The 25839-nt window shown below is 36.4% G+C and overlaps 1 protein-coding gene across 1 annotated transcript in view; it reads right to left on the bottom strand.

The window, feature by feature from the left end:
- Positions 1-4669: 4669 nt before the first annotated feature.
- The window catches only part of med14 (mediator complex subunit 14), a 110562-nt gene continuing 89392 nt past the window's right edge, over positions 4670-25839 (bottom strand). The window contains exons 23-31 of the mRNA XM_028799779.2: positions 25464-25578; positions 24932-25063; positions 24218-24400; positions 21467-21705; positions 19471-19650; positions 18463-18570; positions 17843-17968; positions 11023-11212; positions 4670-5358 (exon numbers count right to left, since the gene is read on the bottom strand). Of these exons, the coding sequence (XP_028655612.1) occupies positions 5285-5358; positions 11023-11212; positions 17843-17968; positions 18463-18570; positions 19471-19650; positions 21467-21705; positions 24218-24400; positions 24932-25063; positions 25464-25578 (1347 nt within the window). The 3' untranslated portion in view covers positions 4670-5284. The remainder of the gene's footprint in view (positions 5359-11022; positions 11213-17842; positions 17969-18462; positions 18571-19470; positions 19651-21466; positions 21706-24217; positions 24401-24931; positions 25064-25463; positions 25579-25839) is intronic.

The following is a 25839-nucleotide window of genomic DNA, read 5'->3' as shown; positions in this document are numbered from 1 at the left end:
GTCGGGGGATGTTCAATGTGAATCAAGACAGAGGTTTAAGCATCAAGGGAGCCTAAGCAGATAAGGTTCTGCTGATAAAAGGTGAGAAGCAGGAAGAAGGATTACAGCTTCAGGCGGGATATCAATATATAGAAAAGAAGACAAGGAACGAGATGCAAAAGACCAAATGGGAAAAAAAAACGGGAGAGCATAAACAGAACATGTGGAGAAAAGTACCTGGGACACCCAAAGTGCAAAATTGACAAAGAGGATCAGGGTCCATACCCACTAGATAGCGCTCTTATAAAGTAGGGTAAAGTCTATGAACAGACATTAATTGGGTTTGTTAATAATTAGTATTTCGGGAACAGGTTTAAGACTTCATGAGATATGGTCGCCCAGGTAGGAGAAGTAGATGGTCTATGAGCCAAAATGAAATTAAGGGGAGAGGTTTTTAAGCAGAGTTATATAATACAGTATTGAGGCTGGAGACGGGACCCTACTGGGGGAGAAAGAGCGAGATAAGTCAAGTGGAAGACTAGACAGAGCGGAGGAAAGAGAGATACTGTGTGTTCTTAAGAATTAAAAAGATTGTAAATAAAAGAAAAAGATAATGAAGGAAGAGACTAGCATCATTAAATGAGTTATCAAGTTTACTAATTCCTACATTCTGCCAGACAGGGTAAAAACATGGGTGGCCACAGATGTTAAGGGTATTGTTATTAAAAATAGGGACGTGAGAGTGCCATTTCACCGCTGTGCCTGCACCTATGTTTCAACACACAATGAAACATATGGAAGGCACATGTAATGATATTACCAATGGAAAGCATATTGGACTTAGATTTCAAAGTAACAAAGAGACTTCCCTGCTAGGCAGTAAGGAGTGACAATGGAGGATTCTATGTGTGGCTGAGTTAGTTTGTTTTATTGTGAACATTCTCAAAACTATATTTTTTTATACTGAAATTCTTCTGTTTTATATATTGTGAATTTTGTTTAATGTGAATGTAATCATTGTATCTGTTGTATATAGTTCTTATTTGTCTGTTGTAGCAGGGGGGGGCTTTAATTAATGTAACACCCATAGGACGCACATGTGACGTACAGCAGGCTCCTGGCAAAAGCTGGAGGACGCTTTTGCAGGTAAGGTGCTTCTCAATGCTCTCCGTCTCTTGTATAAGCTGACAAGTTTTAAATGAGTGTTTTTCTGTCTGAAACTGAGTGGAAACATCACACCACGTGGTTGTTGATGTGTTTTGAGGGTCTGTTGTCACTTTTGGTCGGCAGAAGTGGATTTTAAAAGTGTTTGGTTTAGCGGAGATCCAACCTCATTGGTATTTTGTTTGGCTTGCTACAGGAGACAGAGAGCGCCTGACGTTACATGTGCTGACTGTGCCCTTTACTGCTTGTCTTGTAGGTATGTTGCAACGTTAATTATTGTCCTTCATTGTTGCTGTTTATATTCAATTGTTAAATTTGTATTTATCGTATTTGTGTATATATGGTTAATTAAAAAAAAAAAAAAAAAGCTGGAGGACGCTTTTGCAGAATAAACGGCAGAATTTGGGTATTGCTGTGTCTGTCTTCTTCCAAATCACCAGCAGCCATTCTAAAGCAACATATGCAACCACAATAGAGGGAGAGGAGGGAAGGGACAGCCAGGATCAGAAAGTTCTGCTGTGTCATGGCTCCAGAGTTCAATTTAAATCTCATCCCTAGTCATTGTATTCCTTTTTCTCCAGATACACTAGTTTTCCACCCTTAGGTCTAAATTTATGTGGCTTAAAGGATAAGATTAGTATTTTTCAAGTCTAACCCATCTCTTCACAATCATGGTATATATTAATTTGCCACATAAAACTGTGTTCTAAAGTGAAGTGTTTTTTTTACATTTTAAAAATACTGTGAGTCCTAATGGCTCACAATGACTCCATGTCCATTTCTGATAAAAAAGGTCTTACATCTTACTAAATACATCCACTTTGAAGCAACAATGGTCTCAATTTAATAAAACACATTTTCCGTGTTTAGGAGGCATCCATGTGATAATAGAAGGAAACTAGAAACAATTATTTTCTCACAGATTATTGGTCTTACTATCTCGAGGGGAGGATACATTTCTTGCTTATTTGCCTGCTTGCAGCAGCCATGGAGTTATGACAACGCAAATACTGAACTTAAAGTAACCAGTACCTCTGAGTTGTCAAAATGTGAGTGTGTGGATAGTGAAATGTACTGGTGCCCCATCCAATGCAGGTGAGATTGATTTTTGTCTCTATCACCCTAAGTTGAATCAAGCAGGTTTGAAATTTTTGAAATATATTTGTACTGGAACCTCATTGTTTTACCATACAATACGTTGGGGTGCACAAGTGATTTGTTCTCAAAAAAGCCTGCACTCAAAACATGAATGTTTCTTATTCTGTTTGCCTATTTAAACTCTTTCTATATTTGAAATGTATTAATTTTCTATATTACATTTGAAAAAGTGTTGATTTTTTTTTTTTTTTACAAAAGCTGGACATTATTGGCCAATGTACTTCATGAATGAGTTGGTACTTGTTTTAAATATGTCGTACTATAAAGGTTTGTTTAGTTTAACAAAACATCAGAAGTCACAATTATGGTGTCATGACTCCAAGCTCAGATCAGCACAGTAACTGTAGGTTTTTATTTGAGTTTACATTTTAATAACTTATAACAAAGTTATAGTTATAAGTTAGTAGTGGCCCACATTCCTGCATTATTCTAATACACATACAGTCATATGAAAAGTTTGGGAACCCCTCTTAATTCTTTGGATTTTTGTTTATCATTGGCTGAGCTTTCAAAGTAGCAACTTCCTTTTAATATATGACATGCCTTATGGAAACAGTAGTATTTCAGCAGTGACATTAAGTTTATTGGATTAACAGAAAATATGCAATATGCATCATAACAAAATTAGACAGGTGCATAAATTTGGGCATCCCAACAGAGATATTACATCAATACTTAGTTGAGCCTCCTTTTGCAAATATAACAGCCTCTAGACTCCTCCTATAGCCTTTGATGAGTGTCTGGATTCTGGATGGAGGTATTTTTGACCATTCTTTCATACAAGTCAGGGAACCGTGACGGCCATTTCAGAACATTGTACTTCTTCCTCTGCATGATTTCAAACCGAGTTTTGGGTCATTGTCTTGTTGGAATATACAACCTCTGCGTAACTTCAACTTTGTGACTGATGCTTGAACATTATCCTGAAGAATTTGTTGATATTGGGTTGAATCCATCCAACCCTCGACTTTAACAAGGGCCCCAGTCCCTGAACTAGCCACACAGCCCCACAGCATGATGGAACCTCCACCAAATTTGACAGTAGGTAGCAGGTGTTTTTCTTGGAATGTGGTGTTCTTCTTCCGCCATGCAAAGTGCTTTTTGCTATGATGAAATAACTCAATTTTTTTTGTCTCATCAGTCCAAAGCACTTTGGTCCAAAATGAATCTGGCTTGTCTAAATGAGCATTTGCATACAACAAGCGACTCTGTTTGTGGCGTGAGTGCAGAAAGGGCTTCTTTCTCATCACCCTGCCATACAGATGTTCTTTGTGCAAATTGTGCTGAATTGTAGAACGATGTACAGATACACCATCTTCAACAAGATGTTCTTGCAGGTTTTTGGAGGTGATCTGTGGGTTGTCTGTAACCACAATCCTGCGCATATGCTGCTCCTGTATTTTTCTTGGCCTGCCAGACCTGGGTTTAACAGCAACTGTGCCTGTGGCCTTCCATTTCCTGATTACATTCCTTACAGTTGAAACTGATAGTTTAAACCTCTGTTGAAAGTAAAGTAAATTATTATGCAGGCTTAGAGGAGTTTCCAAACTTTTTCACAAGACTGTATATACATGGTCTAATAATATCAGTCTCAAAGTTCAAACTATAAATGCATGTATTTGATAATTTGCACTTCATAGAATGATTCACTGACATTTCAGATAACCTTCGGCCTAAACAAAGAAGCCATCTCACTTAATAATATAACCTTTGTAGGAACATTTGGTGCCTAGACTCATCTTTATGAAATATTGAAACTTATCAAGCAAAACCGGGAATAATTTTTCAATAAAGACTACTGAAAGGAAAGACAATATAAAGTGTTGCCCTGAAAAAGTTAAACTTAACACACACACTCTCACAGGTCACCAAGTATGGGTTTCATTTAGAAGACACAACAAAAAGTCAATATAAGCCTCCAGAAAGAATTTAACATCCCATTTTACAGGGCAAAGCATACTACCTTCTTAGAATCGTAGTCATTTCCCACCAAGTGTCCCAATACTCAGCAAAATATTGGTAAACAGAAAATAAAAAAAAAAGGTCTGAGGTTTGTAACATACAGTAGAAGCCAGTTGTTTTGCTATGCTAGCTTGTAATTCTGGGCGACTTCTCACAACTGTAAACCTTGCAGCCTGGCACCATATGATCAGAGGACTGAAGAAGACTGATGAAACAGAAGCAACAAGACACACCACACATTAATGATCCCAAAAGGACATGTTTGTTTTGTCCTCTGTCATGGTGCCCAAAGAACTGAAGAGTGCACAATGATGTGAAAAGATGATATGCTTATTGATGCATCCTTGAAAAAAATCACGGGGGGAAGTCATGCTCAGAAATAATTCCCATTGCTTCAGTCATGCAATTCATTTGACAGACATTTCTTTATCTATTTATTAAATATTATTTGTCTGAGGCAAGCAGCAGACTCATTCTGTAAAGACCCAAAGCAGTCATTATAAAATACAGCTTCATTATAAAGTTTGTCACAGTTTTACAGTATTCAAAAGTGACAGGCTTAACAGAAGAAAAAAAAATAATTTAGACTGTTACATCAAAAAAGACATTTACATAATATACTAAAGGAAGCATTTCCAATACCTTAATATTTGTTTCTTGCAGTATAAAATTTAAAAAGTAAGCTATGAATAAAGTTCATTGCAAAGAGTCCTCCATATTGGACTACATGTTCCTTGAAACCCAGTATATAAAACACTATACAACAGTAGGTAAACAAAATTTTTTTTTTTCTATTATTACATCATTTTATTGTCTCAAGAAGTGCATTTCTGAAAAAATAAATTGAAAGTTTGTTAGCTCTTTAATATAATTTATGACTGGATATCCAATCTGTGTTTGCTTCTGTTCAGCTCAGTTCATGTGTTAAAACAAACAAGGTGAAAAAACAAGAAATTCAAAAGTCTTGTATCTCATGATGAAAAGTCCCTTTTCTGGCTTCATTTCAATGAGAAAGTGAATGCTATGGTCGTCCACCAGGAGGCAGTGTAAGATTTGCCATCAATTCATGCACTGCAGCATATATTGTGCATTCTCCTGGAAAAAAAAAAGCAATTATTTTAAAACTTACAAATATACCAACTACAAGGATTTATCAGGTCCATTCTTTTGCCTAAACATGCAAAGTTAAAACATGGCTAATAATACTATGAATTGTTCTTTAAATTTTAGAATAAAGCCTTATTAGCAACACACTTCCATTCCTCATACTTTTCTTTAATATGTTAAATCTTTGCACTGATATATAATCCAGACAACTTTTACAATCTTAATAAATATATTTAAGTTGGCCATTGGTAACAAGCCACAACATAAATATTGACTACTGCGTAGCACTGCAAACTCTTTGACAACATAATCTGAGATTTGTTTGCCATTTTGTTTTTGTTTGTCCCATATTTGCTGAATTATTGACATGTTATACATTTTTACTTCAGTCCATCCATCTTCTAACCAATTTAATCAAACTTCAAGATTGCATAGAGCAGGTACCACCATGGCAAGTACTATCCCTGGACATGACTGAAGATGCCCACTGGGGACACTCACCCATAGTGGTCCAATGTAGAGTCAGCAATCAACAAAGTGTTATTAAGTAGTAGAATTATTATATATATATATATACACACACACACACACACACACGCATGCATGCAGTACATCAATCAGCCACAACGCTAAAACCACTGACAACTAAAGTGAATAACACTGCTTATCTCATTACAATGGCATATGTCAAAGGGTGGGATATATTATGTGCATATGTTGGAAGCAGGAAAATGACAAAGCGTAACGATCTGAGCAAATTTAACAAGGGCCAAAATGTGATGGATAGATGACTGGATTAGAGCATCTCCGAAATGGCAGATCTTGTGGGGTGTTCCCAGATTGCAGTGCTTAGTACCTACCAAAAGCCATCCAGAGAAGGTCAACCAGTGAACCTGCGCTAGGATCATGTTTGCACAAAGTTATTGATGTCTGTGGGGAGCAAGGGCTAGCCCATCTGGTCCGAAGAAGAACTAATGTAGCACAAAATGCTGAAAAATTTAATGCTGGCCATAAGAGAAAGGTGTCTCAACACACAGTGCATCGCTGCTTGCAGCGTATTTAGCCGTGTGTAGGCAAGTGTGTCCATTCCGACTCCCATCCATCAATACAAATGCCTCCAATGGGTATGTGTCAGAACTGGACCATTAAGCAATGGAAGAAGGTGGGCTGGTCTGATGAATCACATTTTCTTTTAGATCATTTGGATAGTCATGTATTCGTGCGTGTCATTTACCTGGGGATGAGATGGCAGCAGGATGCACTATAAGAAAAAGGCAAGCTGGCAGAGGCAATATGATGTTATGGGCAATGTTATGCTGGGAAACCTTGGGTCTTAACATTCGTATGAATCTTACTTTGACATGTACAACCTACATAAAGATTGTTGCAGACCACGTACACCTTTTCTTGGCAACATCATTCTTTGATGCCAATGGCCCCTATCAGCAGCAAGATGTGTTGTTCCACACTGCAAAAATTGGTCAGGAATGGTTTGAGGAACATGAAAAATAGTTCAAGGTGTTGACATGGCCTTCAAATACAGTGAAACCTCGGGTCACAAACGTCTCTGAACACGTACAAATCGGGTTATGACCAAAAAGTTTGCCAAACTTTTGCATCTGTTCACGACCACACACTCTGATGACGAACAAGCCAGTTTCCATTCCGTTTCATACGTGCCGATGATTTCTGCACATGTTCAGTCTCTCCCTGTGCATTCGCTGTGAACTCTTTGTGCTCTATTTTGTTTCCCTTCCGGTTTGTACGAGCCGGTGATTTACGCACGTGTTCAGTCTCTCCCTGTACAGTATAGGATGGTCCAGATCTAATTATGCAATTTTCATTACGCTATAACTTAAGTTTATTACATAGAAAAATCACCCAAAAAATCCCAGACCATCAAGAAGTGTGCGAACTGACGACATGAAGAATTGTCTTCACGCCGAACTGGAATCGTCCCCGCATAAATCAAAGTCATCTAGACAATCTGGATCTGCATAATTAGATCTGAACCACATCACGCAGAAGGACTTTGTGGTATAGCGAGTCCACAGCTCACGTCAAGAGGCCAGTTTTAAATAAATAATCGCCGCGCTACAGCTGCCACGTCCTCTTCATACATAGAAGCACGAGGCGGTTAAAGGGAGGAAAAAGAAAAGAAAGACGGAGGTTGTGGAGTGAGGAAGTAAGCAGGAAGCAGTGTGGAAAGAACCAGTGTCAGCGAGCGAGCGTGTGCATGTTCGCAGGCAGGCAGCTGGACAATGAGCCCAAGCAGTGGGGCAGAAGGAAGCGGTTGCTCCAGCTGAGCGATCAAGGAGCTGGAGGGACCAGAAGAAGGACGGCTGGCCATGTAAGGCCGAGAAGGCAGCGGGGGTCACCAGTTAAAGAATGCACCGGGCTTGTTTTTAAAGAGACTGCTTCCAGCATTGTTTTAACCTCGTATTTAATGAAGAGTTTTTTCTATTGGATTTTAACCTCCACTTCACTTCTGTTTTTATGGGATTATTTATTTATTGAAGGATTCTGAAAGCACTGCACTTTATTTAATATTTACTTTGTTTTTGATTGTTGATTTTAATAAAAGCACTTGGCACTTTTTGCACCATCGCCTTGCTCCACTGTAGTGCCTCACTGTCGTGGTCATCGGTAAGAAGCGAGATGAGAGCATGCAGTGAACCCGCATCTTCACAGACTTTACCTCAAAACTGGAATCTCCTCTCCACCCAGTTCCTCCTCACTTCCTTCATGCCAGAACTTTAGTTATGCAAGGTTAGTTTTCTTGGTTATGGTTAGTTTTTGTATAAATTAAGGATTTTTCAAATGTTCGTTTTTTTCCAGGTGCTTAAAACTCATTAAAAAAAAAAGTGTTTACAGCGAGCAGTTCGTTAAGGCTATAGCGTGAACTCTTGCAATGTTAGTTTTCTCTGTTCAAGGTTTTCTCGGTGTTATTCAATGTTTTTACATTTAGTTTACTATTACACTGTGCATTCTATGGTATCGTTAACTATTTTTGTGCTTAAAAATCTTTAAAAAAATATATATATTTACATACAATTCGTACGGTCCGGATCAGATTAATTGTATTTACATACAATCCTATGGGGGAAATTACTTCGGGTCACAACCAAATCGGGTTGCGACCAGAGTTTTGGAAAGAATTACGGTCGTGACCCGAGGTTCCACTGTACCCCAAATCTTAGTCTGATTGAGCATCTGTGGGAAGTGTGGAAAGACAAGTCTGATTTGTGGCAGCCCAACCTTGCAATTTATAGGATCTAAAGGATCTGCTGCTAAGGTTTTGGTGCGAGGTACCACATTACATCTTCAGAGGTCTTCTGGAGTCCATGCATTAACAGGTAAAAGCTGTTTTCAAGTGGAACCCACACAATTATAGGCACGTGGTTTTAATGTTGTGGACAATATTTTGTAAAGCCTTTCACAACAAGGTATTTCACAATTGGCTTCACAAAGAAATTCCAAATATGAGAAAAATGAATTCCATAGAAACATCCACTGCTTCATGGGCAGACACTGAGAGAATGTGCCAGACAGCAGGTGAAAGAAAGCCAAAGACATTTTCTAACAGTGGATCAGAAGGTTGGCTGGCTTTCTTCTTCAAAAAGTTTATACTGCTGATGCAGAGTAGTCAGCTGAGAAGTTTCACCATACTACAACCTGGAAAGAAATTTCTTTCTGTAGTCTATAATTAAGCATAAGCTAATGATTTGAAAGATTAAATTTTATGTGGTCACTGAAACTGCATTCCCATTTCTACGTAATATTAGGGCATTTATAACAGAGTTCAGGGACTCTGGATATGGAGAAAACCATTCTGGTTTTATTACAAGTTGCCAATTCTTGGTATTAATAAAACATGCCACTGCACCTTAAACTAGAAGACTGCCTGCTCAGTCATCACCTCAGACTTTTCTGACAGGGAGCAACGCGGGCAAGTGGTTGGTTGCCAGCTATAAAAGACTGATTATATTAGAAAGACCTACAATAACTATAGTATGGGTTGACAACCATTAGATGTCCAAGTTACTCTTAACAATTGGACAGAAGTTTTGTGGGGTGGTTGTTTCTCTGTTATGGGATGTTTGGAATGAATGATTCCAATTATAGATCTGTGTGGCGCCCAGTCCTACCATTAGAGAGAATTATAGTGTTTGTAGGCATCCATGAGCAGGATAATGAACCTGGAATGGTTATACCTTGGTTAGTGCATTTACAGGGACATCTAAACAGATCTTTAGGCTTGGGGTTGTAGGGAATACTTGAATCCATGCAAAATAACAATTCCTGTGCTAAATAACACAATAAAAGTTCATTTTTGAGTGGTGGGAATAAGCTTTTGTAAAAACATCTATGCAAAAGATTTGTTAAATACAAGGCGTGATCAAAAAATATGGTGAATGCTGCTGAGTGCCATCCAACGGAAAGGCAGGAATCTTCAATATGGGAAGCAGAGTGTCAAACCTTAGTAACAGTGTGTGACAAGTTTCAACTTGTTCAGTTGCAGTCAGTTGGTTGTGACCAGGTATGTTTTAAAATGTGCTGTAAATCATGGATTGCAAAAAAACGCATTAATATGAAGTTTTATTTTAAACTGCATAAAAGTACTAAAGAAACACACAAAATGTTAAAATTAGTTTATGGTAATGCTACAGTGTCCATGAAGATGGATTACAAGAGGCTCAGGCAATTTTGTAATGGTTGTGCATCAGTTGAAGGCGAGGAGAGATTGGGACATCCTTCAACATCAAAATCCCAAGAGAATGTTGAAACCAGTATGCAAAATGACTTGATCAAACAGGAGTTTGACTATTAGGGAAATTTCTGAGGATCTCAACATCTTTTATGGTTCCTTTCAAAAATATTTTAACAGATTTGAACATGAGGTGAGTGCAAAATTTGTTCCACACGTTTTGATGATCAAACAAAAGCAACAGCATTTGTCAATTTCACTGGAGTTGTGCGATTGTGCTGCTTCAGATTCCAGCTTTTTAAGGAAGGATGAAACTTGGGTTTATGGTTATGAATTCTCAATGGAAATCACCTAGTTCAAAAAAAGTATGTCAATCAAGATCCAACATCAAGGTGATGTTTGTGTTTTTTGACCTTGAAGGGACTGTGCAAGCTGAGTTTGTATCCAGGACCATGACTATGAGCTCTGAATATTATAAGGGCTTATTAGAGCATTTAAGAAACAATGTGCATAGAAAACAACTTGAGAAGCGGCAAACTGTTTCATCCTCCATCATGACAATGCTCCCCGTCACATATTGCTTCTGGTATGACAATTTCTGTCAAAAAAAACATTACGGTGTGTTCTCATCCACCATATGACTTCTGTCTTGTCCCCAAAGTTAAAATATCCATGAAAAGTAAATGTTTTGAATTGATTCTGGACACGGAGGCATCCACAACAGCGTAAATAAAGACTCAAACAAAACGAGGACTTCCAGAACTTTTTCAGAAAGTGGCAAGAATGATGGGATAAGCGTGTTCGAAGCAAGGAGGCGTATTTTGAGGGGGATTGCTGGTAATGTGTTTCTACTGTAATACATGTCTTTATTTAAACATTCACCATATTTTTTGATCACACCTCTACTCTATATCAGTTTAACAACACCAGCAAAGAATACATACCCTGGCGAGGAGGATGCATCTCATGAAACCTCTTCAGGATACTGCTAACCATGAGTGCTGCAGCACCAGATGAGCTCTGTTGCCGTGGGATGTCAGCCTGCTGGGTCATGCCAGAAGCCATGTCATAAACAATAGGCACAATTATACTGATTTGATCCTGAGGGACTGGCAACCTTTGAGTTAACTGGAGCTGAGAACAGACATTAAACAGTGACATTAATACTTTAGATGAGTACTAGAGTACAAAATAATTCCCAAAACCACTATGACATTTAAACAACATGTGAAAAAGAGAATCCATGCTCTTGCTGCTTATTAGGATTTCCTTGACTTCTGACAATTACCCTGCACCTCTTGCCACAGCTTCCCAAACAGCCATTATCAGTTTCTTTACTACCAGTTTTAGACAGTTGTACAAATTTCAAGAGTCAAATTTTGCAAAAGCAGTCTGATTTTGAAAAAGTGGATTACTTTGCAGGATGTTTCAGCTTTAGTTTTTCACTGGCAAAATCAAACAACCATAGAACAAAACACAATGGTATTATGACACGGATCAGCAATTTAATTTCCCTGCAGGTTAATTAGTATAAACAATTTTAGGAATGAAAGAAATAAATTAATACATTAGCTTTTGTACTTGTATGCAAATAAACATTCAACCTAAGGAGTATAACAGTAGTGCAGTGATTCACGGCACTGTCTCACAGATACAGGGACCAGGGTTCAAATATTCTGGTCCATAAATTGTGTGCAGTCTTTCACATTCTCAACCTGTCCACACTTTTTTCTCTAACATGACAGAAACATATAGGTAACTGTAGGTTGATTGGTGGCTCAAAAGTGACTCAGTGTGAGTGAGTGTGCCCTGTATAGAGTTAGGTCCTACCTTGGGTCTATTAGTATCCACCGACATTGGTTATAACAGTTTAAGAAAATGGAAAGTAGGACCAAATTACAAATAATTTCTAATGCGCTAAAAAGTCCATAGTATACATTTTAGCAGGCAGTAATTACTAACTTCATCCTTACCCTGCTACACATTATTACTTAGGAAATGCACAAAATGTTTAATATCCTAATTTAAAGAAACATCCAAAAGTACTGGCATTCTTGATTAAGGATTCACTGGAATCAGCAAGAGTTGTATTTATATGAAGTTACACATTTTTTCTGTTCATTATTTTCACAAAGTACAAGAAACTTCTTACTTGAACGTCTCCCCAATTCATATTTTACTTGTCAAATACCTTGTCAACTACCATGAATAGAATAACTTAGCAGAATAACTCATGGATTAGTGCTTGTATGACTGCTCTGTGGATGAACTCCTGCACCTATGATGTGTAAGTTATGTTGGATAAAAGTGTTTGCCTAATAAATATAATCATTCTGGAAATCATCACTGAGTATTGTCTTTCCTCAGGGACTTAAAGAATATATAACATTGAGACAAAATTTGATTTGAAGGGTTAAATTGTTTTTCTTTATTTTGTAGCATCTAGTTAGAAAGTACTTTTCAAACTTTCCTTTTCCTTAATTTATTAAATTACACTTCAAGGATTCCAAACCTTTTTTCTTAATTTTAGCCCATGTATGCAACTGGTGTGAATTCCACTGAACATTTGTTTGTGTTTTGTCAGTTCCGCTATATGTTTTCCTGGGCAATCTTATCATCATTTTATACATACACATATTGTACAGTTTTGCTTATACAGACAGGTGACATACCAAGGTGATTTAGTCCGATTTTGCCTTTCTGTTCTCATTTTAATAAAGCCAATTACAGGATAGACCATTTTGACTCTCCACTGCAAAGATAACGTTCTCTTTGTGTGGATTTGTAGGATCTTGATTTTGGGTTGGGAGGTCCCACTTGGTTAATTGTAAATCTGATGTCAATGCACATTTACTTGCAATAACAAAACTGTAAAATGAGCAGCAGTAGAAGACTGGGATATGTGGGTGATTGTTTACTTTTATCTGGTTATGTCCTTGTACTCAAACAACCAATGTGTCTGCTTGCTGCCATATCAAAATATAGACATTTGATTACAGAGGGGAGAGTAATGGTAATTCTTGAGCACTTTAAAGCTTAATCCATCCACTTTCAAAATGCTTGCCCTCAAACCTTTGAAATTGTTCTAAAACAATGGTGGTGCAGAGGCAGAAAGGTGCCCATTAGCTCGCTCCATACTGCAGTAGAAAAACTGTGGCATAGACTTGGAAAAGCTGATGCAAGATATTTTACATCTATATTTATATCTACGCCTCTGTATAAATGAAGCCAACTTTGTTTGCATGAGTTTTATCTCATTATTCATTGCATATGCTCTCTCTTAACTCATTGATGATTTTTTTGTAACTTGTTTTACAGATGAGTAAAATCGGGGAAAGCCATGAGCCGAGAAATACCATGTTGGCAGCTGGCCATCAGGTGCTTTGAGAAGCTGATAAGTGGTAAGAAATTGGAGTTTTTTTATGAACAGTTTAAATGAAAAAAAATTATAGTTTTTTGTTACATACATTTATATTTGTCCAGCTTTCCTTTGGTTAGATTTGTTTAAAGTCAGAAATTAGCAGTATGTTTATAATGTCATCACATAAAGATACAAAGGTTTATTATACAATCACAAGAATTCCCAGCAATCTTAACTAACTGACAGCTGGAATTAAAACACTATCCTCCACATGATTCTTGACATAAATGTTTGTATTTTGTCCCACATAAAGTAACAATCAAATGGCTTATAATCTTGGTGTATAATGAGAAAATAAGACTCTCTCTTCACATGTGTAGCTGTCCTAGTGAGCCTTTTGTTTAATTAAGAAATATTCTTTACTAGTACATATAGGCACTAATAAGAGTGTTTATAAATAAAGTATTTGGTAAATTACTGAAATGTAATCTTACATGGTACAAAGGTTATTATAGTTAACAAAAACTAAAATCAAAACTGAAGGCATTATTAAAAAAACATTTTCGTAAACTGAAATAAACTAATTAACAAAGCCAAAATGAAAAACTAAAACTAAACTATTAAAGTAGCTGGAAAGACTAACTGAAATAAAATAATAACATACTAGTTTTCGTTTTTGAATGAATATTCTTGCCATTAGTTTTTAACCCTTGTAACTTTTAACTCTAAAATAGAACGTAATCCACCACGAGCCTCCCGCATACATTCATCCAGTGAATGGCAGCTGAAGATGGAGGGCAGATGTTCACACAGCATTTGCAGTGACAGAGCAAGCTGACTACGGGAGCGTAAAGCATGTGTAATAGAAAACAATTACTGTGCCACCTTTCTTTGTGCTTGCTGTATATCAAGATGTAATTCAAACGCCTGAAATCCGAATGTGCTGGTCAAGAAAACCTTTACCGTATGGACAGAAAAATCACCAGTGACTAACGCTTCAGTTTATTTCTCAGGTGCCTGTGTTTTGTTGACATAATACCTGCCACTTCGCACAGGAAAAGTCTTTTTGAAAAAAACAGCACTGAATGAGAGACTGACTAGGTCATCATACAAGATCAGCATATTGTTACTGACCATTCAGTTTTGCTTAAAAAAAAAAAAAAAAAGTAATTTAACAACGAAGTGATACAAACCTTGTAAAATTCCTGAGTTGGCAAGGTCTCTACTGAATTATAGGTAGGTAGGCAAAGACAGTCTGCCAACTGGTGAAAAACTAAACATACTAATGTTTTTTGTATTTATTTTATATTTATTAATTTATCTTTTTTTTTAGTTTATATTCACAGCTCAAAATACCTGATATTGTGAAAATAATCCAGTAGCAGAATTATTTTTAAAATATTTGTCCCTCTTTTTTTCTATTTCTCTCTCTCCCAAAATAGATAGTTGAAATATCATATTCTTTTTGTTACTAACATCAGCCATATCATACATATTGCATACCAGTGATTTTTCCTGCCTTGCATCCAAACTTGCTGGGATAGGCTCCAGGTTTCCTGCCATCCTGCTCTGGATAAGCAGATTTAGATAATGTATATATTGTTCCTAATCTCAGATGCTTTCTCTGTCATTTTGTGCCCTTCCATACACCTATTACCTACTCTTGCTCTGCTCATTGAGGGTTTACTGTTCTTATGCATGGGCTATTTAAGTCTCACTGCCCCTAACCTTGACACTACATATTTGTTTTTCTTTGTTTCCCTCAATACAGCTAGGTGGGTTCTACACACTGATTCAAGCCTAAGAGCTCTGTTCTTCCTAAGAACTCTGTCCTTCCTAAGCCCCCGTTTCATTTTCATACCCGTCAGAAAACAGTAGAATCTATTTTCTGATTTTTTTTATATCTTTTCAGGCCTGCAGGTGGCAAAATTCTGTCTATAAATTGTATGTGCCAGAGATGGAATCAGAGATCAATATGGTAGAAAATAAAAAGCCCAGTATGGGAGATTTGTGAATGTGATATTGAAGGCATTCATTATAAGCACATTGTCTTGGAGCGAGATATGTTGTGTGGTATAGACATTTAGAGAAAAAATAAAAAAAACCCTCAAACCTTAAAGTTCACCTAAACTTCATTACAAATTGGCCCATTCTGGGCAATAAAAAAAAAGATAAAAAGTGACAACAATCAGCACACATTTCTTCAGCACAAATGACATAGAAAATTTTTAAAAATTATAAAATTGTACAAAATTAGTATCTGGTTTTGATTATGCTTGTTTTTACCAGACAAAAACAAAACCAGATAGTAAACAATGTAGTGTAGTAAGCTTTTAAAACTCGTATCCTAACCTGATAAGTGTTCAGTTCTGTCTGATTGTGACACAAAACTAAACTCCATATTAGCTCTTAAGCCATACCATACTAAAACTAAAACTAATACATACAAAAATAAAATAGAAATGTCTTCGTGAAATAAAAACTACATTAAAACTAAAAATACACAATAAAGGAAAACTAAAACTAAACTGAATTTCCAAGTAAGGTTAGAAAAAAATCTAGAAATAAAAACTAATATAAGAAGGAAAAACTATAAAAACATTGCACTGTACCTCCTTAGTATTTAGCCACAGAAAAACAAGCCAAAAAAATTTTTTTTTTCAAATGTGTAACAGAAACATGTAAATACCAAAAAGTTAACATAAATACAATATGTAAGGGTATGTCTATTGTCCACTGCTGTACTGATGCAGATGTAGTAATATATTGTGAAACAGTCACCAATACACACTCCAACGTCACAACTGAGACAGTGCCTGATCTGCATGATCAATATGCCCCTTATGTTATTGTAGGCTACCACAACACAAGGCTTAGTGACACAAATATTGAAGTCACCAGCCATATAACAGCAGTTAATGTCATGCAGTGCTGCATACATCAGTTTCACTATCCATCTTAACGCCTGAAAACCAATTTACATTGTCATTCACTATTGCTTGATATAACTAATGGTTCACTTTCAATTTTTACTAAAACTGGCTTTACAGCTTTTGCTTACATGCATCAGGAATATTATTGAACTACCCTATAATGGTGAAACACATAGAAATATGCATGATGTTTATTTATCCACTAGTTGTCAACAGACTACTTGTCGCCAAGATTCATTCGGACTAAACACTTTACATTGGGTCATAACAGCTTAACCAGAGAGGCTTAATCATTTTTACAAAGAATTCCAAGCCTGAGGGATGCTCTGGATTAACAACATGGAGGTTATTATGGTTTCTTTTTTTAATGTAATTTTCTTCTGAGTTTACTTATATCTATTATTTGTTTCAAGTTGTTTTTTCAATGTAATGTAAACTATTATTTTGTTATTTTTCTCTGACCTCTTAAAATGACACTGCCTAAAGGAAAGGGTAGAAGTATGCATTCAGGTAATCAAACTGTAATAGATCCTTCTAGCTGTGATTGAGTATACCATTCCCAGAAAATCCTCTTCGCAAGGCTGCACTCGTTCAAACTCATAAGCATTAGGGCTTTAGAGTACTATAGTATTTATTGTATGCCTTTTATAGGAGGTTGGGGTGCTTTTATTTGGGTTCAAAATTACCCAGGGACCTAATAAAATAAACTAACTGGAATGCAACATTGTTTAGGACAATTAATTATGCTCAGTACATTTTAAATAGTATTAAATGGCAATAGCTTATCTTTAGAGTGCTTTATAAATGAGAAAAATATCAACAGAGAGAAATTTTTTGAAACCATTTCTTTCCAAAAACATTTCTGCTTAACATTTTTGTAGCCTTTGTAAAAAGATAAGGTTGTTGAGGATACTTGAGAAAAGGCAATGTTTAGAAGTTTACAGGGTCATTACTGTCATGTGTTCAGAGCACAGCAAAATTCTTATTTTCATTTAATACATCACCATTCTCTGTGTCATGATTAGTGAGGGTATTGTAACTATCTTACCTTGAAACCTCTTTCCCTTAACTGAAAAATCTTAGAACATATTTGTCATTACCAGAAAACATAATAAGAACCTTTATATTATACTATTTATCAATCTTTATCTACAGTGTATAAACCTATATGTTCTTGATTGACTCACTTACTGACTAACAAAGAAATTCTTAGCTATTTGTAGACAGCCTAAGGAAAAACAGTTCTCCAGAATGGATCGATTTCTCAGCGAAATGTTAATTTAATCATTGGGGGAATTAGAGATGTTTCTGATGATCTTTTATTTTTGATGGTTTTAATAGTCAGGAAGGCCTAATTAGTAGTAAATAAAATTATGTATTTACTCAGGACACCATGCAGCATTTATCAATATAAAGCAGAAATATAGCAATTCATCATCAAAGTCATGCATTAGATTACATTATACTTACAAAGAACAGCATTTTGGATTTTAGCACTACTGCAATTGTCCCTGGTGGGGCAATAGGAGGCGCACTGGGAGGAATTGTTAAACAGAACTGTACATTCCACTTCAATGGGCCAGCTTGATCGGGAAACTAAAACAAGAAAACACAAATGACTGCGTTATACAGCACTGAAATAAGAAAACGTCACTAAGTAAAAAGTAAGAGCTCTGAATATAAAATTAACGAGAAAACATTTTTTTAAATAGAATAAAAGAAATCCTGATAGCAGAAATATCCTTAGGTCAACAGCAGGCAAAGTGTTGCCTTCTTGCTAAACAAACAGATTCAGTAAATAAACACTTACTGTGTTTAATTTGTTTTGTTTTGTAATTGTATATCAGGTGCATTTATTTAGTTCATGAGAAAATTAAAACACGAAAGGAGATAAATTACATTAAGAATCCATTTTAAAATTACATGGTCTAATATATTCTATTGTGGCAGCAATTGGCAGTAACAAAATGTAATCTGTGGTGGGGATAGAGGTAGTACAAATGTATCTGTCAACACAAACTGGTTAAACTTAAGAAGTAAGAAAATATGAAAGAGAACTCTTTCTACAGTTTTGGGCGGCTTTTACCTACCAGCTCAAGTTTCATAATCCGAACACAATCCCTGAGAATATGAGTGGGTGCTCCCAGCAGTTTAGTGAAGGCATTTAATGTATTATATTTAAAAGGTGGGCCAGCAACCTGTGGAATAAAAAGAACAGCTACTAACTCAAAGTATTTACTAATAAGCTTTGCAGTTTAAATCTGTATTTGAGAAAATTACTTCAGACTGAATTTAAATGCTAGAAAAACAGCTACTGAATATTTCTCAAAAAGAGATAAAAATAGTATTGATTATTCATCATCTCTGTGACACAGGAGGAATCCTGTGTCTGTCAATACAAATCAGCTTTCAACAAGTGGAAGATTAAAAGAAATGCATTCTGTACTTTGTTAAATCTCCATAAAATCAGACAAAGAAATGTACTACTTCATCTATAGTATTTGTATCATCACTTTTTCAAATAGCCCAAACTAACATTCAATGTATGCTGAAAAAAATAAGTGCTAGACAGTTTCTCTATTGTCATTCTTTAATAGTTAAAAATTTTATTATGAAATACAAACTATTGCATGTGAAACTCCTGATATAAATCATATTTTCATAGTAGTACCTTGAAAAAGTAGTTCATGCAATAAAAACAATCAAATACTACAGAGGCAAAACAATCCACCATGAAGGAATAAAGTTCATGCACTGGGATGACGGGATGACAGACTGCTAAATCATCACAAAAATATTTCTTTAATTGTTTGTACCACCTTTAACTGCAATAACTTCAAAGGATTACAACAGGTTATTACCTTTTTTGACACAAGTTCCTGGGTGAGTTTTCTTTTAAATAAATATAGTATCTAACTCAGTATGTCCCCTATTGTGAGTATTTGAATTTGTTGTAAAGATGTGAAGACATTCAATGGAAAGATATAGAAAATTTAAAACCAGGAGATACTCTATCACGTGACTGTTTTCTCCTGTGAAACCTAAAATTTTCCTGAGAACACATTTGTAACAGATGCTGCTCAGTTATTCAACATTACCCTTGTTTCAAAGAATTTCTCCAGAACTTGCAGCTCCTCTTGGGACCAAGGTCCTGTGTTCTCTGGAGTCACCTTTAACTGTAGTGTCTGATATGTTTTAGGATTTAATGCAACTCTACATTTTAGAACTTCTGTCTTGAACATGATCACTCCAGGTTCATTTGAATTCACTATCTGCAGCTAGGGATAAAAAAGAAAGGGTAGAATTTCAGTCTCTATTGAGGAGAGATAAAATAAAATGTAAATTATACAAAACATACTGATGAAACTATGACAAGGCATAATTTCATGATATGAGAATATATATTTCAGGTATTAACTGTTACTATGCTTCTCCAAGTGTGCACTATGCAAATAGACATCTGCACTTTTACAATAAATAAATAAGTAAATACAGTAAATAAGCATGGCATAGGTGAGCTCAGATTTAACATATTTCTCATGTAACATTTGTTTACTTTATTAGAGCTTTTGAATACATTACTTTATATACTGCATTTATATTGTTAACCTTATTTTGTATTGTTACGAGATATCCTCTGGAAGTGTGAATGATAGTTTACATAAATTGAATGACCATTTTGATTATCTAAACAAATTGGTGTCACTGCATTTTAGGTGAAATTGTCACTTAATATTATAAATTAATATTATTTGTCTCACACCTTTGTTTCATTCCTTCCAAAAACTGTACAACACCTAGCTATGCAACAATTTACCTGCATGATGTTCTACATTATTAAAATTACGTTTACAAAGATCTCTGTTCATGAATAGTACAACAGTGATAAATCCATTCATCACAAAATACTGCAATCAATCTTTCATTATACTTTAATGTAAGGTAAACACTCAAGCCATACTAAAGTCTAAAAGATGCTAAACGAAAAACGAAACCGGAAAAGCTGAACATGGATACTCAGCAGATAAATTTAAGCTAACAATGGGGTTTGCAAGTAATTCTGTACCTTCAGAGGATGACAGAAAATAACACACTGTTTTTGGGAGATGGAATCTTGTAACAGAAAATTAGAGTGTGCGTGTAATACAATGAATGAAACCAGAAAGGAAAATTACTGTTTTTAAACCTTTATCTCTATATTTGGCGATTTCTAGTGTCTAAAGTAATGTGAACCTGAGTTGTATCCAATTAAAGTTGGCTGATAAAACCAGAATATACACTAATGGCTTTACTCAGCTACTAATTATGAACATAATATATTTGACAAATGAAAACAGACCATTCAATCCATCAACTTTGTTCATTTAGCAAACAATTAGGTTGTTCCATTGTCTCACCCAGACACTTCATAAAAGTTATCAAGGTTTCCACTACTGCTGCATGACAGGAGTAAATTATTCCCCAATTCTCACGGCTACTTTCATAAATGTTTCCAGACTTCAGTCTTAAAGGCACTTCCACCAGTTAATTCAAGTATATGATTCACTATTTAGAAAAAAGAATTCTGCTGGACCAGGTCTGCAAATTTTGTAGACCTGGATTAGGTCTGTACTGATGAATGAAGAGGCTTAAATTGCTTAGCCTAGCAGAGTACAAGATGCACTTGTTTGCTCTTCTTTGCACTGCTTCTATAATGTTTAGTGTTGCACATAAATTGTTCTGCCCTGCACCTTAAAAAATAATTGTTTAAGATGAAAGAATTTTGCAATAAAAAAAACCCTGACAATTTAGTATGGAAGTCTTCCCAAAAACCTCCATACTTTCTACAACAAATACATATAAATGTTAAAGAAAGTTCCATAAAATATACCTTTAAATATTAAGAAATTACTGCCATCTTCAGAGGAATCAATAAATTCATTTTAGTTTCACGCATAACTCACAATCATAATTTGGCAATTTTTCACTTACAAAATTTAATCATCATATGAATCCATAACTTGCTTTGCAAAATTTGCAAAAAATTGCACACAAAAAACAATGTACATTATAAAATGTTCAGCTATTTTTACTATGGTTAACATGTAACCTTACATTGGGTTCTTGCTGTATAATTCTTTGTAAATGGCGTCTCATGATGACAGAGCCCAGGAAACGCTCAAGAGGGGAGCAGAGGTAGCTGCCTGCCAGCCCAGGCACTAGGCAAGGTGTGGGTGAGGGTAACAACAAAACATGCAAGGCACTGTGGTTCAAGATGGTTGGGATGGAAGCTGCCCAAGAACGCTGAGGTAGTTTGCGAGGTGGAGGCATGTTAGTTGGCATTGACTGGGAGCCTAAAAAACACAATAAATAAAAACAGATGAGGCAAATCATGGATTTATATACAGCATATTTTATATTGTGAAAAATTATTACTGCATATTAGAGTTAATTATCAAATACATTATACTGCATGTCTACAACTTTCACAATAACATGTTTGTTTACCTAATTTAACCCAAACTTTTAATGTGTGATTACAGGTAGGTATGACATGAAAGAAGTGATTGCATTATGCAATAGTGAGTTATGAGTTATGCATAAATAAAACTAACAAATTGCACATTATGCCTTGTAAAGTCCTTGCAGTATAAATGTGCATTTCTTAAACATAACAAATACACGTTGGGGAGAACGTCACTGAAAAATAATGATCAGGAGAAAGCTAAAAAGATTTTAAATTCTCTAATAGGTGATACTGTAGATCTAAAAATGGGGACAAGATGGGAAATAATAGGGTAATCTTAAATACACAACAGATGACTCTGCTGTGACCAAAGTGAACTGAATCATAAACTAATGAAAACTGCAGTGATTCACCCAAACATCCCAAATTCAGCAGAAATGCAAGGACAAAACTGCACAGAAACGCTGTTATACTGCCAACTACAGCGAAGAAAGATATATGTATAAGAGATATATACAACAAAGATACTGCAGAAAATATCCATTAATCATTACATGAATCTGTGCAACAAAAGAAAACTGGTTCAGGTAACAATTTAACATAAATACGAAACCTCACAAAAACATCCAAATTTCAATCAATCATTAAGACCTGTACCGATTGGCTATACAAAGGGACCAAGCTGAGAAAGATGAGCAACAGGTTAGGGTCATAAAAAATAAAGATGGAAACATACTCACAAGCAAGGAGGGTGTGTTGAGAAGATGGAAAGAGTACTTTGAGAGGCTGATGAATGAAGAGAATGAGAGAAAGAGAAGGTTGGATGATGTGGAGATAGTGAATCAGAAAGTACAACAGATTAGCAAGGAGGAAGTAAGGATTGCTATGAAGAGGATGAAGAATAGAAAGGCTGTTGGTCCAGATGACATATCTGTGGAACCTTGGAGGTGTTTAGGAGAGATGGGAGTGGAGTTTTTAACCAGATTGTTTAATAGAGTCTTGGAAAATGAAAGGATGCCTGAGGAGTGGAGAAGAAGTGCACTGGTACTGATTTTTAAGAATAAGGGGGATGTACAGAGATGTAGTAACTACAGGGGGATAAAACTGATGAGCCACAGCATGAAGTTATGGGACAGTGTAGTTCAAGCTAGGTTAAGAAGGGAGGTGATGATTAGTGAGCAGCAGTATGGTTTCATGCCAAGAAAGAGCACCACAAATGCAATGTTTGCTCTGATGGTGTTGATGGAGAAGTATAGGGAAGGCCAGAAGGAGTTCCATTGTGTCTTTGTGGACCTGGAGAAAGCATATGACAGAGTGCCTCAAGAGGAGCTGTGGTATTGTATGAGGAAGTCAGGAGTGGCAGAGAAGTATGCAAGTGTTGTACAGGACATATATGAGGGAAGTGTGACAGTGGTGAGGTCTGCGGTAGGAGTGACTGACGCATTCAAGGTGGAGGTGGGATTACATCAGGGATCAGCTCTGAGCCGTTTCTTATTTACAATGGTGATGGACAGGTTGACAGATGAGATTAGACAGGAGTCCCCTTGGACTATGATGTTTGCTGATGACATTGTGATCTGTAGTGAGAGTAGGGAGCAGGTTGAGAAGATCTTGGGGAAGTGGAGACATGCTCTAGAGAGGAGGGGAATGAAGGTCAGTAGGAACAAGACAGAATACATGTGTGTGAATGAGAGGAAGGTCAGTGCAATGGTGAGGATGCAGAGAATAGAGTTGGTGAAGGTGGATGAGTTTAAATATTTGGGATCAACAGTACAGAGTAACTGGGATTGTGGAAGAGAGGTGAAAAAGAATGCAGGCAGGGTGGAATGGGTGGAGAAAAGTGTCAGGAATAATTTGTGACAGCAAGAGTGAAAGGGAAGGTCTATAGAACAGTAGTGAGACCAGCTGTGTTATATGGGTTGGAGACAGTGGCACTGACCAGAAAGCAGGAGACAGAGCTAGAGGTGACAGAGTTAAAGATGCTAAGATTTGAATTGGGTGTGACGGGGATGGACAGGATTAGAAATGAGTACATTAGAGGGTCGGTTCAGGTTGGACAGTTGGGAGACAAAGTCAGAGAGGCAAGATTGCTGGGTATATTGGGAGGAGAATGCCAAGAATAGAGCTGCCAGGCAAAAGGAAACGAGGAAGGCCTAGGAGAAGGTTTATGGATGTGATGAGAGAAGACATGCAGGGGATGGGTGTGACAGAGCAAGATGTAGAGGACAGGAAGATATGGAACAAGATGATCCTAACATGAGCAGCTGAAAGAAGAAGATTCATTCTATACACACACACATATTATATTTTATATATATATATATATATATATATATATATATATATATATATATATATATTTATTAGTGGTTATTTAAAAGCACTTGTTAAACACCTACTTGTTCCAGCACGTGGGGAATGTGATGCATCTGGAATTGGTGAGTGCAACGATGGGTTTGCTGGGGACATCCCAGGTATTCGTGCTGCTGGTGAAGGGCCTGAAACCTGGGGTGAACCAGGCCAGTTTCCAGGGCGTTGACTTGGAGACATCATGGCATAAGGTGAACTGGGATCAAGAGTCCCTTCAACAATAAAAGTATATAGACATTTATCAGAAAATCATGTATAACTGCACAAAAATGTCTTTAGACAGTATCTCAAAATTTTCTACTATTTTTGTCTTATTGTGTAATAGTAGTCCAATAATAATAAAGATGTCATTAATGAGTCTGTCAATATTAACATTTTTTGTATTCTTTTGACAAGAAAAGGTTGGCTACCCTAATGATACAATCAGAATACATGACTCATAAAAGTAATAGCACAGGCTAGACTATCAGAATACAGTATTATTTAAAAAATGAATAGTGTAGCTGGTAAACAAAGTGATTAAACGTTTATTGCACTTGTTCAGTTAAAATAAAACACAAGCTACATATTTTTGCTTTAGCAAAGCTGGAGAGGCAAACATGGTCCTAGACAAATTAGGGTTATTTAATAGGTCAGCATATAAATAAACATACATATAGGTTAACCAACTAAAAATAACTTGAATATAGGGGATCTGCTCATATAATGAGTTCACTGTGTAGTTGTTCGGCACATGCACTTACCATGTGGACTCGCAAAGTTGGAAGTCTGCCCCATTGAAATCCCCAGAGATGAGGGAGACGGGGTAGGGCCAAACGAAGCTGGTGAAGGGGCCCGCAGAGCGCCACTAGGCGAGTTTGCTGCGTGGATGTTCCCTGCACAGCACACAATCAATCATTGGCTCATCAAACTCTCAAGTGCAAATTCATTTTAAAAAAATGCAGTACTGTGGGCTGGTTGCCCAAGACTGAAGCCTGAAAACAGTACACTGTACTTTCAGACCATGGGACTTGAGTGAAAAAAAAGTCTAATGTACAACAAATAACATGAGAATTTGGATGAAGTAACGCAAATGATGATCACGACACTAAACGCTTTGTGCAACTTATATACAAATAAAACAGCTAATGGATTCATGAAAAGAAAACCAAAGAATTAAATTTTGTCAGGTGCTTTGTCACATTACATCACACTTAGGAATGTACACTGAATGGAATAAAGAGTGAATGACATCAAGCCTAAAATGTGAGCAGGTTGTCAGTTATAAAACTTTACCTGGAGACTGGGTGGGCATCATTGAAGGTGAAGGAGCCACTCCAGTGTGGTAAGAAGTGGGAGGTGAGGTCAAGGGGTAACCACTGGTACTTCCAGGCTGCTTTGTAAATGGCTGAAATTAAAAATCGACAGAAAAATAAAAATCCAGAATCATGTTTCATTGTAATTTTTATGTATTATTCCATGACTACATGTTTATACTAGATATATGTTTGGAGTTTGTTTATATATATATATATATATATATATATATATATAGTGGAATGAGCCCCGGACACCAACAGGTAGACATGTTTAAAGTCACCACCACACGTTTATTTACAACTATATACAATAACAAGTGCACACAAACCCCCAAAACTCCCCCAAAGTCCAG

Source organism: Erpetoichthys calabaricus, chromosome 4, assembly GCF_900747795.2.
Source record: "Erpetoichthys calabaricus chromosome 4, fErpCal1.3, whole genome shotgun sequence".
Taxonomy (NCBI): Eukaryota; Metazoa; Chordata; class Cladistia; order Polypteriformes; family Polypteridae; genus Erpetoichthys; species Erpetoichthys calabaricus.
The sequence above is the reverse complement of the archived record's forward strand: the minus strand, read 5'-3'. Positions and strand labels throughout refer to the sequence as shown.